The 26,997-nt window shown below is 42.4% G+C and overlaps 4 protein-coding genes across 7 annotated transcripts in view; 3 read left to right on the top strand and 1 right to left on the bottom strand.

Annotated features, from left to right (window-relative positions):
• The window catches only part of LOC101739587 (calbindin-32), a 198,297-nt gene that overhangs the window by 29,005 nt on the left and 142,295 nt on the right, over nucleotides 1-26,997 (bottom strand). The window lies entirely within an intron of this gene.
• Nucleotides 1,780-4,413, top strand: LOC101739447 (uncharacterized). Its single transcript, XM_004925277.5, has 3 exons — nucleotides 1,780-2,178; nucleotides 3,078-3,211; nucleotides 3,986-4,413. The coding sequence occupies exons 2-3, from the start codon at nucleotides 3,078-3,080 to the stop codon at nucleotides 4,212-4,214; spliced, it is 363 nt and encodes a 120-aa protein (XP_004925334.1). The 5' UTR covers nucleotides 1,780-2,178; the 3' UTR covers nucleotides 4,215-4,413.
• On the top strand, nucleotides 7,804-13,468 carry LOC101739301 (uncharacterized). Its single transcript, XM_038018149.2, has 3 exons — nucleotides 7,804-7,921; nucleotides 11,325-11,455; nucleotides 12,956-13,468. Exons 2-3 carry the CDS (start codon nucleotides 11,325-11,327, stop codon nucleotides 13,179-13,181), a joined length of 357 nt encoding a protein of 118 aa, XP_037874077.1. The 5' UTR covers nucleotides 7,804-7,921; the 3' UTR covers nucleotides 13,182-13,468.
• Nucleotides 18,403-20,937, top strand: LOC134200766 (uncharacterized). The gene is made up of 2 exons (XM_062674393.1): nucleotides 18,403-18,928; nucleotides 20,429-20,937. The coding sequence occupies exons 1-2, from the start codon at nucleotides 18,798-18,800 to the stop codon at nucleotides 20,583-20,585; spliced, it is 288 nt and encodes a 95-aa protein (XP_062530377.1). The 5' UTR covers nucleotides 18,403-18,797; the 3' UTR covers nucleotides 20,586-20,937.

Below are 26,997 nucleotides of genomic sequence, written 5' to 3'. Positions count from 1 at the left end.
CCACCTATGAGACTATTGGGTGCGTCAGTCAAAAGGAGCTGATTTATATTTGTTTTTGGTATTGAAATGTAGTTTTGCAAGTAATAAATCCTTCATAGTTCACGTAACGGCTTAATATGGTTTATATTAATTTACTATTAATTAACTCAGTAAACTGCCAGACTTCGAGATACCGTTAGTTCTTTCTGCGTGCAAAGGAACGTAAATTTCACTAGTTTTTTTTAAATAAAAATTTGGTCTATATTTAACACAATATTCAAATTGCGGCGAATGACATCTTACGGCCTGGCCACGGGGATCGGCGGTGCGAACAGCGAAGCGGTGGGCGAGGCGACCATTCGCGCAGCACCGTTTGCAGGCCACGGGTACTCACGTTCGCCGCCGCGACTAGTAAGGAAGTCCGACAGCGAAATGTCTATATCGAAATTATCTCGATATTGCTTACAAATTAATAGTTTTTTGGTTCAGGACCTATTATTTGGAAAAGATTGTGAAGTACATGATTTGAATAAGAATCGGAGTATACGTATCGTATACATATCGTAGTATATATAGATGGAGAATTCCACAAGAAGTACGAGAAATACTTTGGGTGGCTAGACTTCCAAATAGCTGGTCTAGCTAGTATTTCAGCTATTTTATTTTTTTATTGCTTAGATGGGTGGACGAGCTCACAGCCCACCTTGTGTTAAGTGGTTACTGGAGCCCATAGACATCCACAACGTAAATGCGCCACCCACCTTGAGATATAAGTTCTAAGGTCTCAAGTATAGTTATAATGGCTGCCTCACCCTTCAAACCGAAACGCATTACTACTTCACGGCAGAAATAGGCAGGGTGGTAGTACCCACCCGTGTAGACTCACAAGAGGTCCTACCACCAGTAATTACGCAAATTATTATTTTGAAGATTTCATTTTTATCACACGATGTTATTCCTTCACCGTGGAAATCAATCGTGAACGTTGAGTGTTGTTGAGTACGTATTTCATTACAAAAATTGGTACCCGCCTGATATTCGAACACCGGTGCATCGCTCAACACGATTGCACCGGACGTCCGTTAGGCCACGACGACTTTAAAAATATAAAATAAAAAATAAATAAAAAATATAAAAATTTCGGCGTTAATTTTTCGCGGCGAAAACAACTAAACTCATTTAATCACTGCACTATTCGCCGCGACTACCGCTCGACTCCGTGGCTCGCGCCGTCCGTATTCATGCATTTGTTTTGCTCGCCCGCCGCATCGCGCGATTCGCTCGGTACATTTCGCCGGTCGCTTCGCCGGTCGCCGGTGCGCGTGGCTTGTTAGGTACATTTCTATGCGCTTGTTTTAGTCGCTAGACGCTTCGCCGTTCGCACCGCGCGAATATTCGCATCGGCGAATGTCCCGTGGCCAGGCTGTTAGTCTTCCGTGACGACGAAAGTAGTTGTATTGATTATTTGAATCTTCGGAATGAACAAAACAAATACAATACGAAATTTCGGTAGGCAGCGGCTTGGCTCTGCCCCTGGCATTGCTGAAGTCCATGGGCGACGGTAACCACTCACCATCAGGTGGGCTGTATGCTCGTCTGCCTACAAGGGCAATAAAAAAAAATTAAGCCATAATAGTGACCAGATGATGACCGAGCCTTTTTTTTTTTTTGATAACGCCATCTTCGTAGTGCCTCAATCGATAAATAAAAGACCTAAACTTTTGTATAATATAAACTTAAAACAAACAAAAGGAATCCGTCCGACGGGGGACACATCAAAGGAAAAACAAAATTGTTATTTTTATTTAATTCCGAGCATTTTTAAATTTATTTACCTTTTAAACCTTCCCTGGACTTCCACAAACAATTCAAGACCAAAATTAGACCAAATCGGTCCAGCCGTTCTCGAGTTTTAGCGAGACTAACGAGCAGCAATTCATTTTTATATATATGGATGGATTACTAAAGTAACCCTCAAAGTTATGAAATATCAATTATAAATCGCTGAGTACAGATGATAATGTGTGAGAATTTCGGTGTTCTGAAAAAAAAAGTGTTCCATATCGTAATCGAAGTATGATCGTTATGTGATTCGATTATATCCAAAAACAATATCTAATCAGTAACACGAGTATAAAATAACGTCTCAGAATTGAGCAAAGTGTCACTCACACCTGAGAACCGAATCAAAGCTTCAAGGTAAGAAACATTATTAGTAACTAAAGCTATTATCTACAAGCGGTCCGCTCCGGCTCCGCTCAGGTCTTTAACAAAAATTTCAACGATATTTGAGGTTGTTTTATTTTTTAAAATAAAAGAACACTTATTGCAGCATAGCTATAATAGTTAGACATATACTCTCGCGACACTTTTTGTAAATAATAATGTGTCCTACAAAGTCGCAGTACATTCTTTTATTCTATCGTCAGAATTTCTAATAAATATAATATTAACAATAAAACATTATTCTGAAGCAGTTAAGTATATACTTGTTGAACGTCAAAAAGAACTAACACCAATTCACAAAAACTAGCCTCCGTCCTGAGAAGAACCGGCAAGAAACTCAGCGGGCATGTTTTTTTTTTTAAATATTAGATAATTTTTTTCAATTTTCATTTTTACTAGAGGTATTATAACGTAACAATTATTGCAATATTGAAATTCGCCCGAAGCGAGCAACTCATTCCCACAATTCATCAATCCAACATCATCATCATCATCATCTTAGGCCTTACAGCCCAGGGTGGGCCTTAGCCTGGTCCAGTATGTCTCTCCAGACTGCTCTGTTCAGGGCTTTCTCCTTCCAGTTCTTGACGCCGATATTTTTGAGGTCGCGCTCCACGCCATCCAACCATCGAAGTTTGGGTCTGCCACGACTTCTGCGGCCCTCTGGTTTGCCATAGAGCAATTGTCTTGGCATTCTGGTACTCTCCATTCGAACCACATGTCCCGCCCATCGTAGGCGTCCAATCTTTATAGTTGTTATGATGTTAGGATCTTTGTAAACATCATACAACTCGTGGTTATAGCGCGTCCTCCATATCTCGTTTTCCCAACACGTCACTATAAATAATTTAGTTCTGTTATTATATCAACAGATGAAATCTACACTACTGCTCCTGTTGGTTGTCGTCGCAGCGGTGTCAGCCGTTGAAAAGGAAGATTTCGATTCCTTTAGGAGATCTACCTTGAACCTAGGGGTTATCGGAAACCAAGATAGACTTTTGCGAAGGTTTGTACTTGTAATTATGTTAAAAAAAAAATTTCAGTTCTCGTTAGTGGTAGCTATAATTAAAAATACTTTTACGGTTTAACTTTGCGTATTGTATAAGCACTGTATTATTTATTAGCTCAAGTGAAGGTGAAGGTTCTTTTTCTTTTTTTCTTTTCTTCTCTTCTTCTTTATATTTAAAATATGTACGCAACCTACTAATTTGCATGGAATAAAAGGCTTATTATTATTATTTTATTTATTAGCTGAAATTATATTGTCCAGTTAGCGCAATATTCAAGTGTCGACGAAGAACACGATAGTTGTGCCACGAAAATACGTACAGTATTCGAAATGTCAGAAATATTATATATAAAAAAACTGAGTTAAAAACGTAAGAGTACTTTTAATTTTAATTAGTCACATAAAAAACGAAAAGATCATCGTTAAGTTCTTCAATTCGTTTACGCTCTCTGGGTTGTAAGTTGATCAGGTTGACATGTGAAAGTGTCGTGTAATAATTGGTCCTAAGACTTGACTTACATCATTGTTCTTTGGTCACCGCTGTCGAGCGCTGGTGACACCGGATTTGTTATGAGCTAACTAATTAATCCTTTATTATTACATACTAGTGTTTGCAAAGGCGCCTCTAGCCCATGTAGCACCCGATCCTAGCGCCTATGGGCCGATGTCTATGGACTCCAGTAACCACTTAACACCAGGTGGCCTGTGAGCTCGTCCACCCATCTAAGCAATAAAAATAGGACTAATAATAGTATTTCAAATTTTTTTTAGTGAGAATTTCGTCCGTGCTTCTATGGTGTCATCGTGGGCTCACCCATTGACTTTGTTTGCGCCTACCGGTACTCGCATCAACGCCATACGCGCTAGAGAAGTTGGGGCATCACAGTCCGGTTCGATCAGGCTTACTCACGGCGGACTCGGTTCCACCTTTGCCGCTTTTGACATTACGAACGCAGCCGGCAGGGGATTGAACTACAGGGTGGAAATTTGGGGACGTTAAGAACACAATGTAAAGAAAATAACAATAACATTTAGGTCTAAGTTCATGTGTACAGTTTAGCCATACGAAATCGAGGTTAATCTACAAACTTCGTACCGTTAAATCTATGTATATACTAATATTTTCTTGCGAGATGTTATTATCAGATAGAGCATTTCAAATTTTTATGTATAATAAAATTATTCTTTAAGAAAATAAACTTTGTTTGTATTATTATTTATTTTGTTAATGATAAATGACTAATAATAAATGACTTAACGGTTAGCGTGGTATGGACATGCGTAAAGAGAAGATGCATGTGAATAGGAGATGTATGGAAATGGTAGTGCAAGGTAGAGGGGGAAGAGGTCGACCGAAGAAGACATGAATGGAGTGTGTGAATGACAATATGAGAGAAAGAGGAGTAAGTGTTGAGATGACGGCTGATAGAAGAGAATGAAAGAGAAAAATTAGCTGTGCCACCTACTGGGATAAGGTGGAGAAAAAAAAAGAAGAATGATAAAAGACTAAGTAGTGCTCTAATGTACTAACACCTACAGAGATATGTACAAAATATATTAACTAAGACTGAGCGTGTGATAAGTTCAAAACAAGAGTTTATAGTCTGGACCCATGGACGACACTTACACTGATCTGTCTATTTATCTGATATTTGTAAATTTTTGATGTGGGCAAGTCGTTATCGTCCAGAAAAACGAAGCAAGTAGACGCATTACTGCATTACCAGTTTTTAACTCGGTCACGAGCGGAGCTTCTGTGAGATTTTTAAGACTACTCTATTTTGAATTTGATTTATTCCTTGGTGCATTTGAGTTGAATTGAAATTTTAATTGGACATACAGGTATTTTGGAATATCCTCTAATTGAGTAAATGATTCATCAATGCAGAGAATAAGTTTCTGAGACTGCAAACAGCAAAATTTGGTGGCAAACGCCTCTTATATTAATTACTAGCATCCACCAACGAAGGATTTTTCGGAATCAAACTGTCTTGAAGTAAGAATTGTGCGAAAGTCTGCCTTTTTCAAAGTCGATCACGAAATTTTATATACTCGCTTCTGATTACAAATAAATTTATGATGATTTAGCAGAACCCATTTAGGCAAGCACTCACCTGCTCCTCGCCTAACTAACCTTTACAATAATCTAGTCAGTAAAGCTGAAAACCTTGACATATTTGTCGATTCCCTTCCAATATTCAGGAACAAAATTATAAAAAGTTGTTGTTGAACCTCAGCCCCAGCCTTGGTCTGAGTACTCGGGTATTACTGTCCTTGTTGTCTTTCTTTTGTTTTTTTTTATTATTATTATTATTGTTAAGTCTCTGTTGATATATTAATGTAATGCATGCTGTAATTGCCTCTAATTAGAGTTGCAGTTATCAATTGCTCTATACATGTCAATGTTATTTTATGTCTTACTGTAAACCCTGTTGGCAATTCTTAAATAAATAAATGACATAATTAAAACTGATTTTACGTATTAATCTTGCGTTTTTTATTGTCCTTAAGCATAATATGACGTTTTACACTTTACAGTTTTTTTTTTGTCACGAACGAAAACCGTAAAAGTAGTTATAATCATGCCTACGACTCGCAAAACCGAAGTAAATATTAAATACGTAAATGAACATAGGCTTTTTTTTTAAATACCCAAAACCAAGAGAGATGTTATAATACTGTATGGGAAGTTCGTCATTTTTCAAGAGGGAGGCACGCAGCTCGTGTTCATACTGTCTAATCAATACGAACAAAGATATAAATTAATAATAATTTTGAAGTCGTCGTGGCCAAACGGATAAGGTGTCCGGTGCATTCGTGTTGAACGATGCACCGGTGTTCGAATCTCAGGCGGGTACCAATTTTTCTAATGAAATACGTACTTAACAATTGTTCACGATTGACTTCCACGGTGAAGGAATAACATCGTGTAATAAAAATCAAACCCGCAAAATTATAATTTGCGTAATTACTGGTGGTAGGACCTCTTGTGAGTCCTCGCGGGTGGGTACCACCACCCTGCCTATTTCTGCCGTGAAGCAGTAATGCGTTTCGGTTTGAAGGGTGGGGCAGCCGTTGTAACTATACTTGAGACCTTAGAACTTAAATCTCAAGGTGGGTGGCGCATTTACGTTGTAGATGTCTATGGGCTCCAGTAACCACTTAACACCAGGTGGGCTGTGAGCTCGTCCACCCATCTAAGCAATAAAAAATAAATAAATTAAAAACCATAAGGCAGCAAAATCATAGTTTCAGCAAAACATTCCGTGCGCAGTCGGAGCAGGTGTTTTATTTCTAGTTCTCATATCTAAACCGGTTCCGGTAACCACTTAGCACCAGATGGACCGTGAGATGATCCACCCATCTAAGCAACAAATTAAAAATTAGGTCACGAAAAAAAACCCCGACGAAATTGCTTAATTTTAATTTATCTATGAATCTTTCTTGATTCGAACTTTGGTTTCTTTACGAAGAAATGAGATCAGTGATAAAAAAACCTTAATTATGATAATATACGTTTTCCTTTCTTCGAATCAAGATTCTAATCGTTTTGGATATTAAGATTATTTTGAAAGTGTGATATGCTAAGTAATTATATTTTATTCAGGTATCGAAAATGTAATCGTGAAACCTGGTCATACTCCTCAATGACTGTTGCTATAGGCATGAAATACATTAATTAGTTGAAATTATACCCACGTTGTCTGTCAATGATTTCAACTTCATTAAAGACACCAAGCTTGATGACAATCTGGTGAATAGTTTAGAAATAAATTGAAGACGTGGTGCTTCACAAAAAATCCTTTATAGAAAGGTAGCCCTGGTAATTAACAAAATAAAGAGCGGATGGTTAGCGTGGTACAGACGTGTGATGCGCAGCGAGAAGATGCATGTGACTAGGAGATGTATGGAAATGGTTATGCAAGGTAGAGGGGGAAGAGGTCGACCGAAGAAGACATGGATGGGGTTTGTGAATGACGATATGAGAGAGAGAGAGGAGTGAGTGTTGAGATGACGGCTGATAGAAGAGAAAAATGATTTGTGCCAACCCCACCTAGTAGGTGTAACCTAAAAGTTGACTTAAATTCTGTAAACTAAAAGTTGACTTAAACGCTCTGTTAAAGGTTACAAAAATATTTTAGAACTAGCTAACCCAGCAGACTTCGTAGTGCCTCAATCGAGAAATAAAGACCTAAATTTTTGTATAAAATAAAACTTAAAAAAAAAAAACAAAGGGAATTCGTCCTACACACATCAAAGGAAAAACAAAATTTGTTTGTTTTTATATAATTCCGAGCATTTTCATATTTTTTCACCTTTTAAACCTTCTCTGGACTTCCACAAATAATTCAAGACAAAAATTAGCCAAATCGGTCCAGCCGTTCTCGAGTTTTAGCGAGACTAACGAACAGCAATTCATTTTTATATTTAAAGATTCATTCCTTCATGTAGAAAATCAGTATTGAAACTCTAGCACTTTCTAAAGTTTTGTTATATAGCAGACGACCAAATTATAGTCGTAAAATTTTTTGAAATGAAGCAATCGCTTTTCATACCGTTTCTCGAATATGATACAAATAAACAAAAAAAAAAGGCAATATCTTATCAACCATGTTGAGTATAAAACCGAACGTGTCTAAATTTGTTTAAGTATCACATTTGTTCTTTCGATAGAGTCAGAGCTTCAAGCCAGTTTTTGTTAACGAGGTGAGAAACTTACTGTAGTTTTTTTTTCTTTTTTTACGTCACTTGCGACCATTGAGACGGCGGGACAGGGTTGACGCAGAGCATGTTACTGGATACAGACCTGCTTTGATATTGACCACAATGACCGGTGCGGGCTCCTAGCGACCAGTATCATTTAAACTGTCTCTATCATAGACGAATGAGTACAATTAAACAAGGAGCCAAACTATTCAAAACATTTAATGTGACTGCAACATGACTACAAAGAATTTGTAATCAATACATAGTATAAAACAAAGTCGCTTTCTCTGTCCCTATATCCCTATGTATGCTTAAATCTTTAAAACTATGCAACTAATTTTGATGCGGTTTTTTTAATAGATAGAATGATTGAAGAGGAAGGTTTACATGTATAATAACATCCATTAAATAGTGGAGAAATCATTACAGTTTCCGAAGCGAAGCGAGGGCGGGTCGCTAGTGTAATGAATAAATGCTCTCGGTATGTGTTTGCATTAACACTTTCACAACGGGAGCTGTGCTTGAATAGGACATCTTAGATATATATTCATCTCTTTCCTGTGTCGGGATCTAGTTGAAGTCGCGACTTCAGCCCGGCAGTGGAATTTAGGTCTGTCTTGACCCACCGCAAGGGATTACACCTGGTTTTCTACTGATGTAGTTAAGGGTTAGGAATCACAATATTAAGCTGAAATGTGATAGTGAGTGCGAAAAACCGTAAAGTATTTTAATTATTAACTCACCACAGCTGAGCCTTAATTAAAATGTTAAATGGAAAAATTTTGTGTTAAAAAAAAAAAAAACACTGTCCTTTTATTTTTGTACTAGCGGACCGCCCCGGCTTCGCTTGGGAAGTAGCGCTCGCGATTTAAGAATTTTAGGTAATGTTTGTTACACATTGGGTTACATTATTAGAGTTTCTGTAAGGATAACAAATTTTTTTTGAAAATATAATAAATATAGCCTATGTCACCCGGGGATTCGGGGTGGGGTGGCGCTGGCGGTGTCTCTTGACATCGCCAACGCATTTAACACTCTGCCCTGGACCGTGATAGGGGGGGCACTGGAGAGGCATGGAGTGCCCCTCTACCTCCGCCGGCTGGTTGGGTCCTATTTGGGGGCCAGGTCGGTCGTATGTACCGGGTACGGTGGGACCCTTCATCGTTTTCCGGTCGTGCGTGGTGTTCCGCAGGGGTCGGTTCTCGGCCCCCTCTTGTGGAATATCGGGTACGGCTGGGTGCTGAGGGGCGCCCTCCTCCCGGGCCTCCGCGTTATTTGTTACGCGGACGACACGTTGGTCGTGGCCCGGGGGGATGATTATAGGGAGTCTGCCCGTCTCGCCACAGCGGGAGTGGCCCTCGTCGTCGGAAGGATAAGGAGGCTGGGTCTCGACGTGGCGCTCAATAAATCCGAGGCTCTGTGGTTTCACGGGCTGCGGGGGGCGCCACCCGTTGAAACCCACATCGTGGTTGGAGGCGTTCGGATAGGGGTCGGGGTGCAGTTGAAGTACCTCGGCCTCGTGTTGGACAGCCGGTGGGCTTTTCGTGCTCACTTTGCGGAGCTGGTCCCCCGATTGATGGGGACAGCCGGTTCTTTGAGCCGGCTGCTCCCGAATATTGGGGGACCGGATCAGGTTGTGCGCCGCCTCTACGCGGGGGTGGTGCGATCGATGGCCCTGTACGGTGCACCTGTGTGGGCTGAGCCACGCAACCGGGCCACTATGGCTCGGTTCCTGCGCCGGCCGCAGCGCACCGTTGCCATCAGGGTCATTCGCGGATATCGCACCGTCTCCTTCGAGGCGGCGTGTGTTTTGGCGGGGACGCCGCCATGGGAGCTGGAGGCGGAGTCGCTCGCTGCCGACTATCGGTGGCGCAGCGCATCGGTGGCGCATTCGTGCTCGGGGCGTGGCGCGTCTCCCCGAAAGTGAGCTGCGGGCGCGGAAGGCCCATTCTCGGCGGTCCGTGCTCGAGTCGTGGTCGAGGCGATTGGCCAACCCCACGTGGGGGCTACGGACCGTCGAGGCGGTTTACCCGGTCTTTGATGACTGGGTGAATCGTGGCGAAGGACGTCTCACCTTTCGTCTGGTGCAGGTGCTGACCGGGCACGGATGCTTCGGGAAGTACCTGCGCCGGATAGGGGCTGAGCCGACGACGAGGTGTCACCATTGTGGACACGACCTGGACACGGCGGAGCATACGCTCGCTGTCTGCCCCGCTTGGGAGGTGCAGCGCCGTGTCCTGGTCGCAAAGATAGGACCTGACTTATCGCTGCCTGGCGTCATGGCGTCGATGCTTGGCAGCGATGAGTCATGGAAGGCTATGCTCGACTTCTGCGAGTGCACCATCTCGCAGAAAGAGGCGGCGGGGCGAGTGAGGGAAAGCTCTCCTCACTACGCAGAAACCCGCCGCCGCCGAGCAGGGGGTCGGGACCGGGGTCGTATCCGTGACCTGGCCCCCTAAGAGCTAGGGGTCCCACCCGTTTTGTGCAGGGAGGGACCCAGACGTGGGGTGGCGTGCTCTGCACGCTCACCCGCAATAGGAAGCCGGGTGATGGTAGACCGCGTTCTCCTGACCGCTCTGGGGGAAGGTGTAACGCGGCGCCATCAAAGCGGGCTCTCGGCCCGCTGAACGAGGGAACCGGTGCTCGTGTCGCTGGCGGCCACCGGTCCGGCGTCCGTGGGACGGTGGGATGGATGTAATGTGCTCTGCGTCAACCCTGTCCCGCCGTTTCAATAGCCCCGACTGGGCTCCGGCCCGGTCCGAGGTAGGGCGCCGGTTGTGAGCGGCAGGAGTTTTTAGTGAGGTTCAACTCCCACATACCCCACCTGCCGCGCGGGTGGGGATCCGGCGATTTTCTCCTGTGGAAAAAAAAAAAAAAAATGTCACCCGGGGATAGCGTAGCTTTCCAACAGTGAAATAATTTTTTAAATCGGTTCAGTAGTTTCGGAGCCTATTCAATACAAACAAACAAACAAATCTTTCCTCTTTATAATATTAAGTATAGAAAAATAACAGTTTCGTAACAATGTGTGGGATTGTCATACCATTCGTAATTGTTAAAAGTTCACGGGTAACAATACCTGTTCTCTATTTAGTATTTAGTTCGATTTTCGCGCCTCGTAGAGTAGTTTTTTAGCTATTTTATTGTCATTATTTTATATTGTTGCCCACATTTCTAATACTTAACAGTTTTCGTGGTCACATGACCGCATGTGGCCCGTCAGGGTGAACATGAAATTATGTGGTACATTTATTTTTATGGTGGGACAATGTCACACAGGATACCGGAAACTTGGGGGTGGTGTTTTGGCGCCTCAAGTAAATCGGACAGGAGAGATTTAGTAGACCAGGCTGAGATCCACGGCTGCTTCAAATTATGGTGACGATTTCTTTTGTGTTTGCAGATGAAGCTCTGTGTTGTGTTCGCGTTCGCTGCTGTAGCCGTGGTGGCGGCTAGTGGTGCAGATGTTAAATCCGGTAGCAGATCTAATCTGAGCGTCGGGTTTATTGGTCCCCAGGACAGGCTGCTGCGTAGGTTAGTGTCATAGTTTCGGTCAAGGTAGACCGTGCTTGATTCCGAGTGCAATCCAGCCATCAATAGATTGAAAAGGCTGTCCGTTTATAGCAACACCCATAGATATAGCCCACTGAGTTTCTCGCCGGATCTCCTCAGCGGCTTGTGATTCTGATCCGGTAGTAGATTCACCTAAGCTGGTGGTAGGACCTCTTGTGAGTCCGCGCGGGTAGGTACCACCGCCCTGCCTATTTCTGCCGTCAATCAGTAATGCGTTTCGGTTTGAAAGGTGGGGCAGCCGTTGTAATTATACTGAGATCTTAGAACTTATATCTCAAGGTGGGTGGCGCATTTACGCTGTAGATGTCCATGGGCTCCAGTAACCACTTAACACCAGGTGGGCTGTAAGCTCGTCCACCCATCTAAGCAATAAATAAATAAAAAGCACTGCTCTTGCTAGTGCTAGTGTTAGCAAGCTCTTTCAGGTTGAATGCTGTGAGCTCCACCTAACCGTCCACACGTTGTCGGAATAGTCCCTTAGACTAGCAACGATTAGGTAGGAAAAAAATAATAGATATAAATTCAAAGTGGTTACAGACTATATTGTAAGCGTTCTTGATAACAAAGTTCAACAGTTCAAACAGTTCAAAAGTTGGAAAATAATAATATTTATTCACAACACACAATAAATAACCCATTGAAACTTAGCTGATACATAGGGTCTTAGAACTAAAACTAGGGTTTGGATTACATTGCCAGTTCAAAAAATATGATCTACATGAATGAAAAGTAGTCTGTGATAAATGAATAAAGCTTTTCACTCATTTTAGACCAGGAATTTATTTTGATTTTGACTTCATGAATGCTTTCTTCAAACCCTGCGTAGCATTTAAGTTCTTACAAGACCATTTAATTGCCTTCCTTCTTTAATTTCTTCTTCAAAGAAGAAGAAAGGAGAAGAAGAACTTATATTAAATCCGGAGACTAAGTCAACTGAAGCACATTGCTTTTATTTTTATTTTTTTATTGCTTATGTGGGTGAACGAGCTCACAGCCCACCTGGTGTTCAGTGGTTACTGGAGCCCATAGACATCTATAACGTAAATGCACCTCCCACCTTGAGATATAAGTTCTAAAGTCTCAAGTATAGTTACAGCGGCTGCCCCACCATTCAAACCGAAACGCATTACTGCTTCACGGCAGAAATAGGCACCTACCCGTGCGGCCTCACAAGACGTCCTACCACCAGTAATTACACAAATTATAATTTTGCGGGTTTGATTTTTGTTACATGATTTTTATTCCTTCACCGTGGAAGTCAATCGTGAACATTTGTTGATTACGTATTTCATTAGAAAAATTGGTACCCGCCTGCGGGATTCGAACACCGGTGCATCGTTCAACACGAATGCACCGGACGTCTTATATTTTAGGCCACGACGACTTTAATGATGGGATCCTCTCACTTCAGAGCCCTCCTTTTCCGTGGATGTAGATGTAATGTACGAACCGTCTTTTCAGCTCGAGATTCTCTCGTATGGCAACCGACCCGTCGTGGCTTCACTTTTATGGTCTCTTTGCACCCCCCGGCACCCGTATTAACGCAGTCCGGGCTACGCAAGTGGGATCACAGTCTCCAACTGTCCAGATTTCCAGGGGCGGCGTAGGCTTCGAGTTTGTGAGTTTTGAGTTCAGAAACGCACCGGGCCGAGGATTCACTTATGACTTGGAAATTTGGGGACGGTGAGTGCTAATGATTTTCAGTGTTTTCTCGTGAGAGCGGTAAGCGTAACACGTAGTACAGTCAGGAACAAAATGTTTATTACATTATTGAAATAAAATTTGGGTATGATTTTTTAAAATGTTAAATTGTTAAATAATTTAAAAACAACAGTTAAGATTTTTGCATAAATCTCATTAATGAATAAATTTTATTTTACCAATCTGTTCTTATATTTGATTTTGTTTCTTGTTCTAATATGTTTTTTGTACAATGTACAATTTTTGTAATAATAAAAATTATTAAAACAATTACTCATTCGTTTTATTTTATGGTAAAGATGATCCTATCCTAATATAATGATGTGCTCAGAACTCACCTGTGTTTTTCGTCTATTTATGGGCATATGTATACATACATATATGTGCATGTCTGTTTGTATATAGCGATATATTTGAACGATATTTGCACCCAATCCAAAACAGCGGATTAAATTGAGATAAGGAACACTTATCAGATACATTAACATCATTATTTTGTTAATTTTCCTTCGATATTTTTTTTAAATTGACTTCAAATAAATTTAATATTTAATTTACTATATAATTACAAATTCATACAATGACTAATAAGGAATCAATAAATAGGAATTAAAAACAACTAACACCTTAATGTAGCTTTCTTTTCTAATTTTTAAATAATAATTATAATAATCATCATCATCTAATATATAAAATTCTCGTGTCACAGTTTTCGTTGCCATACTCCTCCGAAACGGCTTGACCGATTTTGATGAAATTTTTTGTGCTTATCCGGTATCTATGAGAATCGGCCAACATCTATTTTTCATCCCCCTAAATGTTAGGGGTAGTCCACCCCTAACATATTTTTTTTATATGGACATTGTGTTCGAGATCGTACTCGTATTACTGATGGACGAGTAGAGGACGATGATATGCAAATTTTGCAAGTAACGCGATTGGTCGTCCATATTGTTCCCCTTACCCCCCAATCCTCGATTCGTGTAACACACCATTTTATTCATGTAAAAAAGTTCGAACAATAAACACCTAACTGTAGAAAAAATACGCCACAGACAAAACAGTTTTATTTCTCAAAACCTGAATTCACCAAGCCTCTCAACCAGCAAATAAAATCGCAAGCCGCACCATTTTTTGGACCATCGAGCCAAATTCAAGATTCAGCGACCATTGGAATCATTGCAAGTGGCGGTAGTTATTTGCTGGAAGACGAAGACGCGCTGCTTTGGATGAGTTTTGGACTACGGCCTACACAAAGGACAACTGGAGGCCAAGCGCACATCGGTATCGAAGTATTATTGGCTTTCATCGAATATCATACGCAATCCGGTGGGGTCAATCATTCCTTCATTCCATCACCTCCTGTTCTCTTTGTGCAATACTGTGTCTAAACTGATTTCAGTACGATTGCCGCATAGAAGTTTCGAGTTTTCGCAGTTTACCGTCAATCACGAAGCTGGTGACGTTGCTAGCACCAGTGTCGTGGTTTTAGACTGCCTGACTAATAACTGTAAGTACATCTCTTTTCATTTACCACCAATATGCCAACTGATTCCGTTAAATCTCGTGATAAATCCCCCAACCTGCTAAGTGCAGAAAGTAATGATCTAGTTCGCACCCTTGTTAAAAAACGTGGCATAATTAAATGCAGACTGACTAAATTTACAAACCATGTAACATCGCTAGAGAATAGTGACGAACGTGTCTTTAATAATGAAATTCGTATAGATTTAAAGTTGAGAATTCAAGGTGCCGCTACTTTGTTTTCCGAATTTAACGACATTCAAACAAAGATTGAAGAAAATGTTTCTGAAAGTGAATTAGCGGGTCAGTGTGATCAACGAGAACTTTTTGAGAACAGCTACTATAGCACATTAGCTCACGCAGAATCTATGCTAAATAATGATGAGGTCATGAGCTGTTCCAAGTCTTGTCACAATTCTAATCGCGAAGCACCAGTAAAACTACCCACTATTTCCATGCCTACTTTCGACGGTGCCTATGAGCACTGGCTTGAGTTCAGAGATACATTTACGTCGCTTGTTCATAATTGTAAAGATATTTCCAGCATACAAAAATTTCACTACTTAAAATCTTGTCTAAAGGGTAATGCAGAACTAGTGATTCATTCCATCGAATTTTCTTCTGATAATTATGAGGTTGCATGGGAGTTGATATTAAATAGGTATAACAATTGTAGGCTGTTAGTGCACAACCACGTAAAGGCTTTGTTTACTCTTCCCACACTAGCCAAAGAATCTCCTATTTTAATTAGAAATTTAATCGACACTATTTCAAAGAATTTACGCGCACTAAAAATACTTGGTGAACCCACAGACAGTTGGGATACACTGATCAATTATATTATCGTGTCAAAACTAGATAGGATAACTGAACGCGAATGGGAGACCCACAAGTGCACTTTATTCTCGAACGAAAATAATTCTAAAAATACGATAAAGTTGGATGAATTAATTCGGTTTCTCAAACATCGCGCGGACATGTTGGAAACATTGAAGCTTTCACATAGTAAAGATACGACATCAACAATAATTGAAAACAAAAAACAACATAAATATAACTATACAACACACTGCAATGCTTCCAGCAGCCCGAATAAATCGTACGATCGTCAATTACGCGGTAAAGCACTGTGTGTTAAATGCAACGCGAATCATCCACTTTATTCTTGCAATAAGTTTATAGAAAGCGATTTAGAATCAAAGTTAAAACTTATACGGGTACATAATTTATGTAAGAATTGTTTACGTTCGGGACACACACTAAATAACTGCAGATTTGGGCCGTGTAGAAAATGCGACAAAAAACATAACTCGCTAATTCATAATGATAACTCTGCTAGTGATATATCGTTCCATGCTACAACGAGTACTGAAGGAGATAAAATAACCGATGATGTGCGAGCGCCTCGTGTGCCCGCGCCCGCGACCCCCGCTGCCTGCACTGACTCGCTTCGTATCCAGGTAAACAAATCACACATGCAAACACAATGCAATGAATCTGTAAGTGTGCAGTCTATTTTATTATCCACGGCTGTTGTCGAAGTAGCCGATGTACATGGTACCTATCATAAAGCGCGAGCACTACTCGACAGCGGAAGCCAACGGTGCTTTATTTCAAAATCATTATGCCAATTATTAAATACGCGATTAATACAGTCCACAAACGAAGTACGAGGCGTAGGTGATACGGTCATACATTCTACTCAAGCTTGTAACATCGTTGTTAAGTCTTGTATCGATAATACGTTCACTACGCGCATTCATTGTTACGTGCTATCGAAAATCACAGCCTCGGTGCCAGGTCGGTCGTATGTACCGGGTACGGTGGGACCCTTCATCGTTTTCCGGTCGTGCGTGGTGTTCCGCAGGGGTCGGTTCTCGGCCCCCTCTTGTGGAATATCGGGTACGGCTGGGTGCTGAGGGGCGCCCTCCTCCCGGGCCTCCGCGTTATTTGTTACGCGGACGACACGTTGGTCGTGGCCCGGGGGGATGATTATAGGGAGTCTGCCCGTCTCGCCACAGCGGGAGTGGCCCTCGTCGTCGGAAGGATAAGGAGGCTGGGTCTCGACGTGGCGCTCAATAAATCCGAGGCTCTGTGGTTTCACGGGCTGCGGGGGGCGCCACCCGTTGACACCCACATCGTGGTTGGAGGCGTTCGGATAGGGGTCGGGGTGCAGTTGAAGTACCTCGGCCTCGTGTTGGACAGCCGGTGGGCTTTTCGTGCTCACTTTGCGGAGCTGGTCCCCCGATTGATGGGGACAGCCGGTTCTTTGAGCCGGCTGCTCCCGAATATTGGGGGACCGGATCAGGTTGTGCGCCGCCTCTACGCGGGGGTGGTGCGATCGATGGCCCTGTACGGTGCACCTGTGTGGGCTGAGCCACGCAACCGGGCCACTATGGCTCGGTTCCTGCGCCGGCCGCAGCGCACCGTTGCCATCAGGTTCATTCGCGGATATCGCACCGTCTCCTTCGAGGCGGCGTGTGTTTTGGCGGGGACGCCGCCATGGGAGCTGGAGGCGGAGTCGCTCGCTGCCGACTATCGGTGGCGCAGCGCATCGGTGGCGCATTCGTGCTCGGGGCGTGGCGCGTCTCCCCGAAAGTGAGCTGCGGGCGCGGAAGGCCCATTCTCGGCGGTCCGTGCTCGAGTCGTGGTCGAGGCGATTGGCCAACCCCACGTGGGGGCTACGGACCGTCGAGGCGGTTTACCCGGTCTTTGATGACTGGGTGAATCGTGGCGAAGGACGTCTCACCTTTCGTCTGGTGCAGGTGCTGACCGGGCACGGATGCTTCGGGAAGTACCTGCGCCGGATAGGGGCTGAGCCGACGACGAGGTGTCACCATTGTGGACACGACCTGGACACGGCGGAGCATACGCTCGCTGTCTGCCCCGCTTGGGAGGTGCAGCGCCGTGTCCTGGTCGCAAAGATAGGACCTGACTTATCGCTGCCTGGCGTCATGGCGTCGATGCTTGGCAGCGATGAGTCATGGAAGGCTATGCTCGACTTCTGCGAGTGCACCATCTCGCAGAAGGAGGCGGCGGGGCGACTGAGGGAAAGCTCTCCTCACTACGCAGAAACCCGCCGCCGCCGAGCAGGGGGTCGGGACCGGGGTCGTATCCGTGACCTGGCCCCCTAAGAGCTAGGGGTCCCACCCGTTTTGTGCAGGGAGGGACCCAGACGTGGGGTGGCGTGCTCTGCACGCTCACCCGCAATAGGAAGCCGGGTGATGGTAGACCGCGTTCTCCTGACCGCTCTGGGGGAAGGTGTAACGCGGCGCCATCAAAGCGGGCTCTCGGCCCGCTGAACGAGGGAACCGGTGCTCGTGTCGCTGGCGGCCACCGGTCCGGCGTCCGTGGGACGGTGGGATGGATGTAATGTGCTCTGCGTCAACCCTGTCCCGCCGTTTCAATAGCCCCGACTGGGCTCCGGCCCGGTCCGAGGTAGGGCGCCGGTTGTGAGCGGCAGGAGTTTTTAGTGAGGTTCAACTCCCACATACCCCACCTGCCGCGCGGGTGGGGATCCGGCGATTTTCTCCTGTGGAAAAAAAAAAAAAAAATGTCACCCGGGGATAGCGTAGCTTTCCAACAGTGAAATAATTTTTTAAATCGGTTCAGTAGTTTCGGAGCCTATTCAATACAAACAAACAAACAAATCTTTCCTCTTTATAATATTAAGTATAGAAAAATAACAGTTTCGTAACAATGTGTGGGATTGTCATACCATTCGTAATTGTTAAAAGTTCACGGGTAACAATACCTGTTCTCTATTTAGTATTTAGTTCGATTTTCGCGCCTCGTAGAGTAGTTTTTTAGCTATTTTATTGTCATTATTTTATATTGTTGCCCACATTTCTAATACTTAACAGTTTTCGTGGTCACATGACCGCATGTGGCCCGTCAGGGTGAACATGAAATTATGTGGTACATTTATTTTTATGGTGGGACAATGTCACACAGGATACCGGAAACTTGGGGGTGGTGTTTTGGCGCCTCAAGTAAATCGGACAGGAGAGATTTAGTAGACCAGGCTGAGATCCACGGCTGCTTCAAATTATGGTGACGATTTCTTTTGTGTTTGCAGATGAAGCTCTGTGTTGTGTTCGCGTTCGCTGCTGTAGCCGTGGTGGCGGCTAGTGGTGCAGATGTTAAATCCGGTAGCAGATCTAATCTGAGCGTCGGGTTTATTGGTCCCCAGGACAGGCTGCTGCGTAGGTTAGTGTCATAGTTTCGGTCAAGGTAGACCGTGCTTGATTCCGAGTGCAATCCAGCCATCAATAGATTGAAAAGGCTGTCCGTTTATAGCAACACCCATAGATATAGCCCACTGAGTTTCTCGCCGGATCTCCTCAGCGGCTTGTGATTCTGATCCGGTAGTAGATTCACCTAAGCTGGTGGTAGGACCTCTTGTGAGTCCGCGCGGGTAGGTACCACCGCCCTGCCTATTTCTGCCGTCAATCAGTAATGCGTTTCGGTTTGAAAGGTGGGGCAGCCGTTGTAATTATACTGAGATCTTAGAACTTATATCTCAAGGTGGGTGGCGCATTTACGCTGTAGATGTCCATGGGCTCCAGTAACCACTTAACACCAGGTGGGCTGTAAGCTCGTCCACCCATCTAAGCAATAAATAAATAAAAAGCACTGCTCTTGCTAGTGCTAGTGTTAGCAAGCTCTTTCAGGTTGAATGCTGTGAGCTCCACCTAACCGTCCACACGTTGTCGGAATAGTCCCTTAGACTAGCAACGATTAGGTAGGAAAAAAATAATAGATATAAATTCAAAGTGGTTACAGACTATATTGTAAGCGTTCTTGATAACAAAGTTCAACAGTTCAAACAGTTCAAAAGTTGGAAAATAATAATATTTATTCACAACACACAATAAATAACCCATTGAAACTTAGCTGATACATAGGGTCTTAGAACTAAAACTAGGGTTTGGATTACATTGCCAGTTCAAAAAATATGATCTACATGAATGAAAAGTAGTCTGTGATAAATGAATAAAGCTTTTCACTCATTTTAGACCAGGAATTTATTTTGATTTTGACTTCATGAATGCTTTCTTCAAACCCTGCGTAGCATTTAAGTTCTTACAAGACCATTTAATTGCCTTCCTTCTTTAATTTCTTCTTCAAAGAAGAAGAAAGGAGAAGAAGAACTTATATTAAATCCGGAGACTAAGTCAACTGAAGCACATTGCTTTTATTTTTATTTTTTTATTGCTTATGTGGGTGAACGAGCTCACAGCCCACCTGGTGTTCAGTGGTTACTGGAGCCCATAGACATCTATAACGTAAATGCACCTCCCACCTTGAGATATAAGTTCTAAAGTCTCAAGTATAGTTACAGCGGCTGCCCCACCATTCAAACCGAAACGCATTACTGCTTCACGGCAGAAATAGGCACCTACCCGTGCGGCCTCACAAGACGTCCTACCACCAGTAATTACACAAATTATAATTTTGCGGGTTTGATTTTTGTTACATGATTTTTATTCCTTCACCGTGGAAGTCAATCGTGAACATTTGTTGATTACGTATTTCATTAGAAAAATTGGTACCCGCCTGCGGGATTCGAACACCGGTGCATCGTTCAACACGAATGCACCGGACGTCTTATATTTTAGGCCACGACGACTTTAATGATGGGATCCTCTCACTTCAGAGCCCTCCTTTTCCGTGGATGTAGATGTAATGTACGAACCGTCTTTTCAGCTCGAGATTCTCTCGTATGGCAACCGACCCGTCGTGGCTTCACTTTTATGGTCTCTTTGCACCCCCCGGCACCCGTATTAACGCAGTCCGGGCTACGCAAGTGCGCAACTGTCCAGATTTCCAGGGGCGGCGTAGGCTTCGAGTTTGTGAGTTTTGAGTTCAGAAACGCACCGGGCCGAGGATTCACTTATGACTTGGAAATTTGGGGACGGTGAGTGCTAATGATTTTCAGTGTTTTCTCGTGAGAGCGGTAAGCGTAACACGTAGTACAGTCAGGAACAAAATGTTTATTACATTATTGAAATAAAATTTGCGTATGATTTTTTAAAAATGTTAAATTGTTTAAATAAATAATTTAAAAATAACAGTTAAGATTTTTGCATAAATCTCATTAATGAATAAAATTTACTTTACCAATCTGTTCTTATATTTGATTTTGTTTCTTGTTCTAATATGTTTTTTGTGCAATGGTACATTTTTTGTAATAATAAAAATTATTAAAACAATTACTCATTCGTTTTATTTTATGGTAAAAATGATCCTATCCTAATATAATGATGTGCTCAGAACTCATCTGTGTTTTTCGTCTATTTATGGGCATATGTATATGACGGCGCCGAGAATGGCTGAGCGGCAGTTCCGTCATCACTCTTATTCCGTTGAACCCATTGTATTGCAATAATTGCAATAAAAGTCAATAAAACCGGCAGACCGACAGAGCGACCGACCAACTTGACTGCCTGAGACAGACTGAGGCGACACTGTTCACGCACCGCCGTTTTATACTGTGGCGTTACGGTGTCTACCCTACATTATTGTGATATTTATCAAAACAACATTTTATCATTTAGAATAATAATCATAACAATGTCTTAATATTACTAAAGTCGTTATCCATAAGTAAATAAACTAAACTATATATTTATTATGTTATTTATTGCCAATTGTGGCGTTTGCGCCCACACGGCCATACTGACTCCAGCGCGTCCCTTGCGCTGTTTTATTTCACATAAGACATAGCCCCGACTGAGATATAGCCAACACACAAGACATAGCCCCGACTGAGATATAGCCAACACACAAGACATAGCCCCGACTGAGATATAGCCAACACACAAGACATAGCCCCGACTGAGATATAACCAACACACAAGGCATCACCCATACGGGATCTAGCCAACACACAAGGCATCACCCATACGGGATCTAGCCAACACACAAGGCATCACCCATACGGGATCTAGCCAACACACAAGGCATCACCCATACGGGATCTAGCCAACACACAAGGCATCACCCATACGGGATCTAGCCAACACACAAGGCATCACCCATACGGGATCTAGCCAACACACAAGGCATCACCCATACGGGATCTAGCCAACACACAAGGCATCACCCATACGGGATCTAGCCAACACACAAGGCATCACCCATACGGGATCTAGCCAACACACAAGGCATCACCCATACGGGATCTAGCCAACACACAAGGCATCACCCATACGGGATCTAGCCAACACACAAGACCAGGATTAAGGATTCGCATGGTGGCCCGCCAGCGTTTTTAGGAAGGATAATTGGATAGGAAAATAAAAGTAGACACTTAAGTCATTTTACAGCAGAGCAAATCGCTCTGCCCATACGGTCAATTTGTCAGTTATCAGGATCCTCTAACATTTAGAGGACTGATTCACCATTACCAAACCTTCCAAACCTTTACCTTTATCAAAACACATTGGATTGCAGAGACCGCTCGTCCATCCATTTCTTACCAGATGATTCAACTTCTCTTAATTCATCATTCAGCGGACCATTTTCAATCTGCTTTATTTTAATGGCAGGTGGGGAGCATCATCCTCCCAATGCCTTTGCATCCCTGTCCCACTTTTGAGCTGCTACCTATAATCAACATCTCCGCGTCGGTAGCTTTTCCAAAACTGCTGAAAAGCTGCTGTTGGTATTCTGAAAGCTCTAATTAACTGCATTATGTTTCTCTGCTTTACTTCGAACATGACACGCCAGTGAGAGTAGCGTTCTGATCCCACTTCTGATGACGGCGCCGAGAATGGCTGAGCGGCAGTTCCGTCATCACTCTTATTCCGTTGAACCCATTGTATTGCAATAATTGCAATAAAAGTCAATAAAACCGGCAGACCGACAGAGCGACCGACCAACTTGACTGCCTGAGACAGACTGAGGCGACACTGTTCACGCACCGCCGTTTTATACTGTGGCGTTACGGTGTCTACCCTACATTATTGTGATATTTATCAAAACAACATTTTATCATTTAGAATAATAATCATAACAATGTCTTAATATTACTAAAGTCGTTATCCATAAGTAAATAAACTAAACTATATATTTATTATGTTATTTATTGCCAATTGTGGCGTTTGCGCCCACATATACATACATATATGTGCATGTCTGTTTGTATATAGCGGTATATTTGAACGATATTTGCACCCAATTCAAAACAGCGGATTAAATTGAGATAAGGAACACTTATCAGATACATCAACATCATAATTTTGTTAATTTTCCGTCGATATTTTTTTAAAATTGACTTCAAATAAATTGAATACATATTTAATTTACTATATAATTCTAATTCATACAAAGACTAATAAGGAATCAATAATTAAGAATAAAAAATCACTAACACATTTTTGTAGCTTTCTTTTCTAATTTTTAAATAATAATTATAATAATATAATATATATAATATAAATAAAATAATCATCATTATTATCATATAGCTCTTATTAACGTCTAGAAATGAAATACATATTGTAGTATTTATTTGTTAGTCACCTCACAATACTATTATAACAATTGAACTGATTTTTATATTGATGGTTTAATTTTAATTTTAAAATTATAATAAGCCAGATAAGCTCACAGCCTGTGACAGAGAAGCTGAGGAGTGCACGTTTGGGATGGTATGGACATGTGATGAGACGGAATGAAAATGAGGTTGTTAAGAGAGTTTTAACTATGAATGTGGAAGGATTTAGAGGAAGAGGTAGACCTAAGAAGAAATGGATGAATTGTGTGAAAGACGATATGGGTAGGAGGGGAGTGAGCGAAGAAATGGTAGATAGAAGAGTATGATAGAAGGTATGATAGAAGAGTATGGAAGGAGAAAACATGTTGCGCCGACCCCAGGTGACTGGGAGAAGGGCAGGATAATGATGATGAAGCTCACAGCTCTATAGAACGAACGTTTTTAATTTTTTAAAGTTTTTTTTTTAGTTAGTCGATTCAACCCCTGCACGCCGCGATTGGTAGGCATCCTCAACACGTAGAAGAAAATCCGGCGAATTACTAACCCACTATTTATAAGTAACAAAGAATCAAAGAATTAATGTCAGCATTTGCGTTTAAGTCATTTAGAAAATAATCTTATCAATGATTTTGAGTATATATAAGCGTGATTGGGCTTACAAAGCGGAGAACGAAGCAACAAGCCCGCAAGGTGAGAATAGAACAATTTTCATTTGATATCTAGTGTATGTTAGTGCGGTATTTTTGTAAATTGAAGGTGGTGTTCAAACTTAATAAGCATGAAAAATTTCTTTACGCGTCTCAAACCTTTTTGTTTCGAAATCGCTTCCTCGATTTTTCCCGATCGCTGTATCACATATAATTTATCGAACGAGGTTTGAAGATTTCTTAGAAGTACGTACAAATTTGAGTGCATCTGGCCATTTGTGATATTCATTAGTTACGATAACTACATTCTGAATAAATTAAGTGTGGTGTAAAAATATACAAAGCTCTAGAGGTATTCCGTTGCTTCAATAAAATGTAAGTTTAAATAATCACAGAACTCAAGATTTAAACTTAACCACTCGTCTCAATCATTTTTTTTTTTTTATTGCTTAGATGGATGGACGAGCTCACAGCCCACCTGGTGTTAAGTGGTTACTGGAGCCCACAGACATCCACAACGTAAATGCGCCACCCACCTCGAGACACAAGTTCTAAGATCTCAGTATAGTTACAACGGCTACCCCACCCTTCGAACCGAAACGCATTACTGCTTCACGGCGGAAATAGGCGGGGTGGTGGTACCTACCCGTGCGGACTCCCAAGAGGTCCTACCACCAGTGTAAATTGGGCACTTTTTGGGCAATTTTGGGCACTGTTCTGATAGATCACGCCCAAACCCTATTAATTACGTACAATAATTTATTCAAAATTATTATTCATTTAAACTAGTCAAATGTGGGCCATTTTGCTTTTTGGATTTGATTTGACTTTGATCCTACCGCTACCAAACATCACGGTAAAACTTACTAGGCCAATCTGAAGATTCTTGAAAAGTTTCATCGAAATTGATCAAGCGGGTTCGAAGTCTATAGGGAAGATACATACACAGATCGACTTTTATATTTATAGATCTATACCGCTGACAGTAATAGATGAGAAATGATTTTTTTTTTATTGCCCTTGTAGGCAGACGAGCATACGGCCCACCTGATGGTGAGTGGTTACCTTCGCCCATGGACTTCAGCAATGCCAGGGGCAGAGCCAAGCCGCTGCCTACCGCTTAATGCTCTCCATAAGCCTCGTTTGAAGAAGGACATGTCATAGCGCTCGGCAAACACCGTGGAGGGGAGCTCATTCCATAGCCGGATGGTGCGTGGCAAAAAAGAAGCGCACTGGAAGCGCACTGTGGATAACCGCAGTGGCTCCAGGTAGTATGGATGAACTCTACTCCGGTGGAGGGCGGTGCGGTGGTAAAAACGAGATGCCGGTATCATCTCGAATAATTCCTCAAAGCACTCTCCATGGAACATACGGTACAAAATACAGAGGGAACCGAAGTCCCTCCGCAGACCCAGAGGTTCCAAACGATCCGAGAGAATGGGGTTATCGACAATCCGATCGGCCCTCCTCTGTAGGGAGTCAAATGGAGATGGGCGCAGTACTCCACGCGAGGCCGGACTTGTGCTTTATAAAGCAAAAGCCTTTGTCCAGGCGTGAAGTACCGCTTCGCTCTGTTGAGGACTCCCAGCATTTTGGACGCCAACTTGGCTTTGCCTTCCAAATGACTACTTTTCTAAAAATTGACACGAGCAATCAATAAGGGCCGATAAAAGCCTGGTTTCCCATCGTGAGAAAACTCTTATCTAAATATAAATAGGCACAAAAAAACCTTCAAGGTACGATTTTGCGCCTTGTTTGTCGTCAAATTTAGAAAGTCAATTTTATTCGTTGAAAACTCCAATAATATATCAAAACCGAAATTCATAAACTAAATATAAACCTTGTCTAAACTGAATATAAGTGTTAGTTATTACGATCCAACGTCGATCATTGAGCGGATACCCTAAATCATGCCGTTCGAACCATAGATATAATATAAAAACCCAAGATACACAGTTTAATACAAAAGTAGCACTCAAAACTGTCCCGAAACACTCACCAATTATATCTACGTAGTTATAGTTAACTATAAACATATCTTTTGCAAATTAAACTTTACGCGCATTGCTTAAAGTTGTTGATACAAAGCAGTGTACAATAACCAATTAAATTTTACGACCGAAGTTAGCCGGCAGGACAGGGCATGGATTGCGTGGCTGACGCCGTGCAGTGCCTCGCGCGCCTTTTTCAAGGCGTAGTCTCCCGGCAGGAACTGGGAGAAGAGGAGGACCCCTGTCTTCTTCTTCTCCCTGTTCTTCTCTGGAGGCGCCGGAGTCCGACATAACCCGGTCTCTTACCCATATAAACATATCTTTTGCAAATTTAACTTTACGCGCATTGTTTAAAGTTATTGATACAAAGCAGTGTACAATAACCAATCAAATTTTACGACCGAAGTTAGCCGGCAGGACAGGACATGGAGTGGAGACGAATATGGTTTTTTAATCCATCAATGGTTCGAACATAATAAACATAACATTCATCTAATCTTGTTCGTAAGCTTTCTATGTTATAGAACACAATAGTTCGATTTTGATGGCCATTTCACAGATGAAGCTTATTTTGTTCGTGTTGGCTGTTACGGCTGTAGTGTCGGCCAACGAAGAGGCGAACGTCAAATCTTCTAGAAGATCCGAATTAAACCTCGGCTTCATTAGTTTCCAAGACCGTTTATTACTTCGGTAAGTATCTATGTATCTAGTACCATGTAGTACGTGATAGATACCTATGTATCTTTTTTGTCCTTGACATAGTTGGGCAGAGGTGCAATGATTAGATCTACTACAGAGATGCAAATATTATTCTTTGACGACAGCTTGAAGGTTGGTTAAATAATATAGTAGATTTTGTGCTGTGGGATTTTAAATGGTTTCTAAGCTTTATATTTATGTGTTAAAACCATTAAATTGGTTCGATCGTAATTAAATTAAGCTGAAACTGTCTTGTCTATGCCGTAATCTTGGATGGAAACGAGTCTACCTTCAACTAGACATTTGAATTATGGTTATTCCCCACTGAGTTTCTCGTCGGCTCATGTTAGTGGGTCGCGATTTTGATCCGATGGTAGATTCTTCGAAGCCATTGTTCTTAGTAGAGTTAATGTTAGCAACGTTTTGAGGTTAGAGCCC

The sequence above is a fragment of the Bombyx mori genome, chromosome 20, assembly GCF_030269925.1.
Source record: "Bombyx mori chromosome 20, ASM3026992v2".
NCBI classification, from domain to species: Eukaryota; Metazoa; Arthropoda; class Insecta; order Lepidoptera; family Bombycidae; genus Bombyx; species Bombyx mori.
Note: the sequence above shows the minus strand (reverse complement) of the source record. Positions and strands in the feature narration are given on the sequence as shown.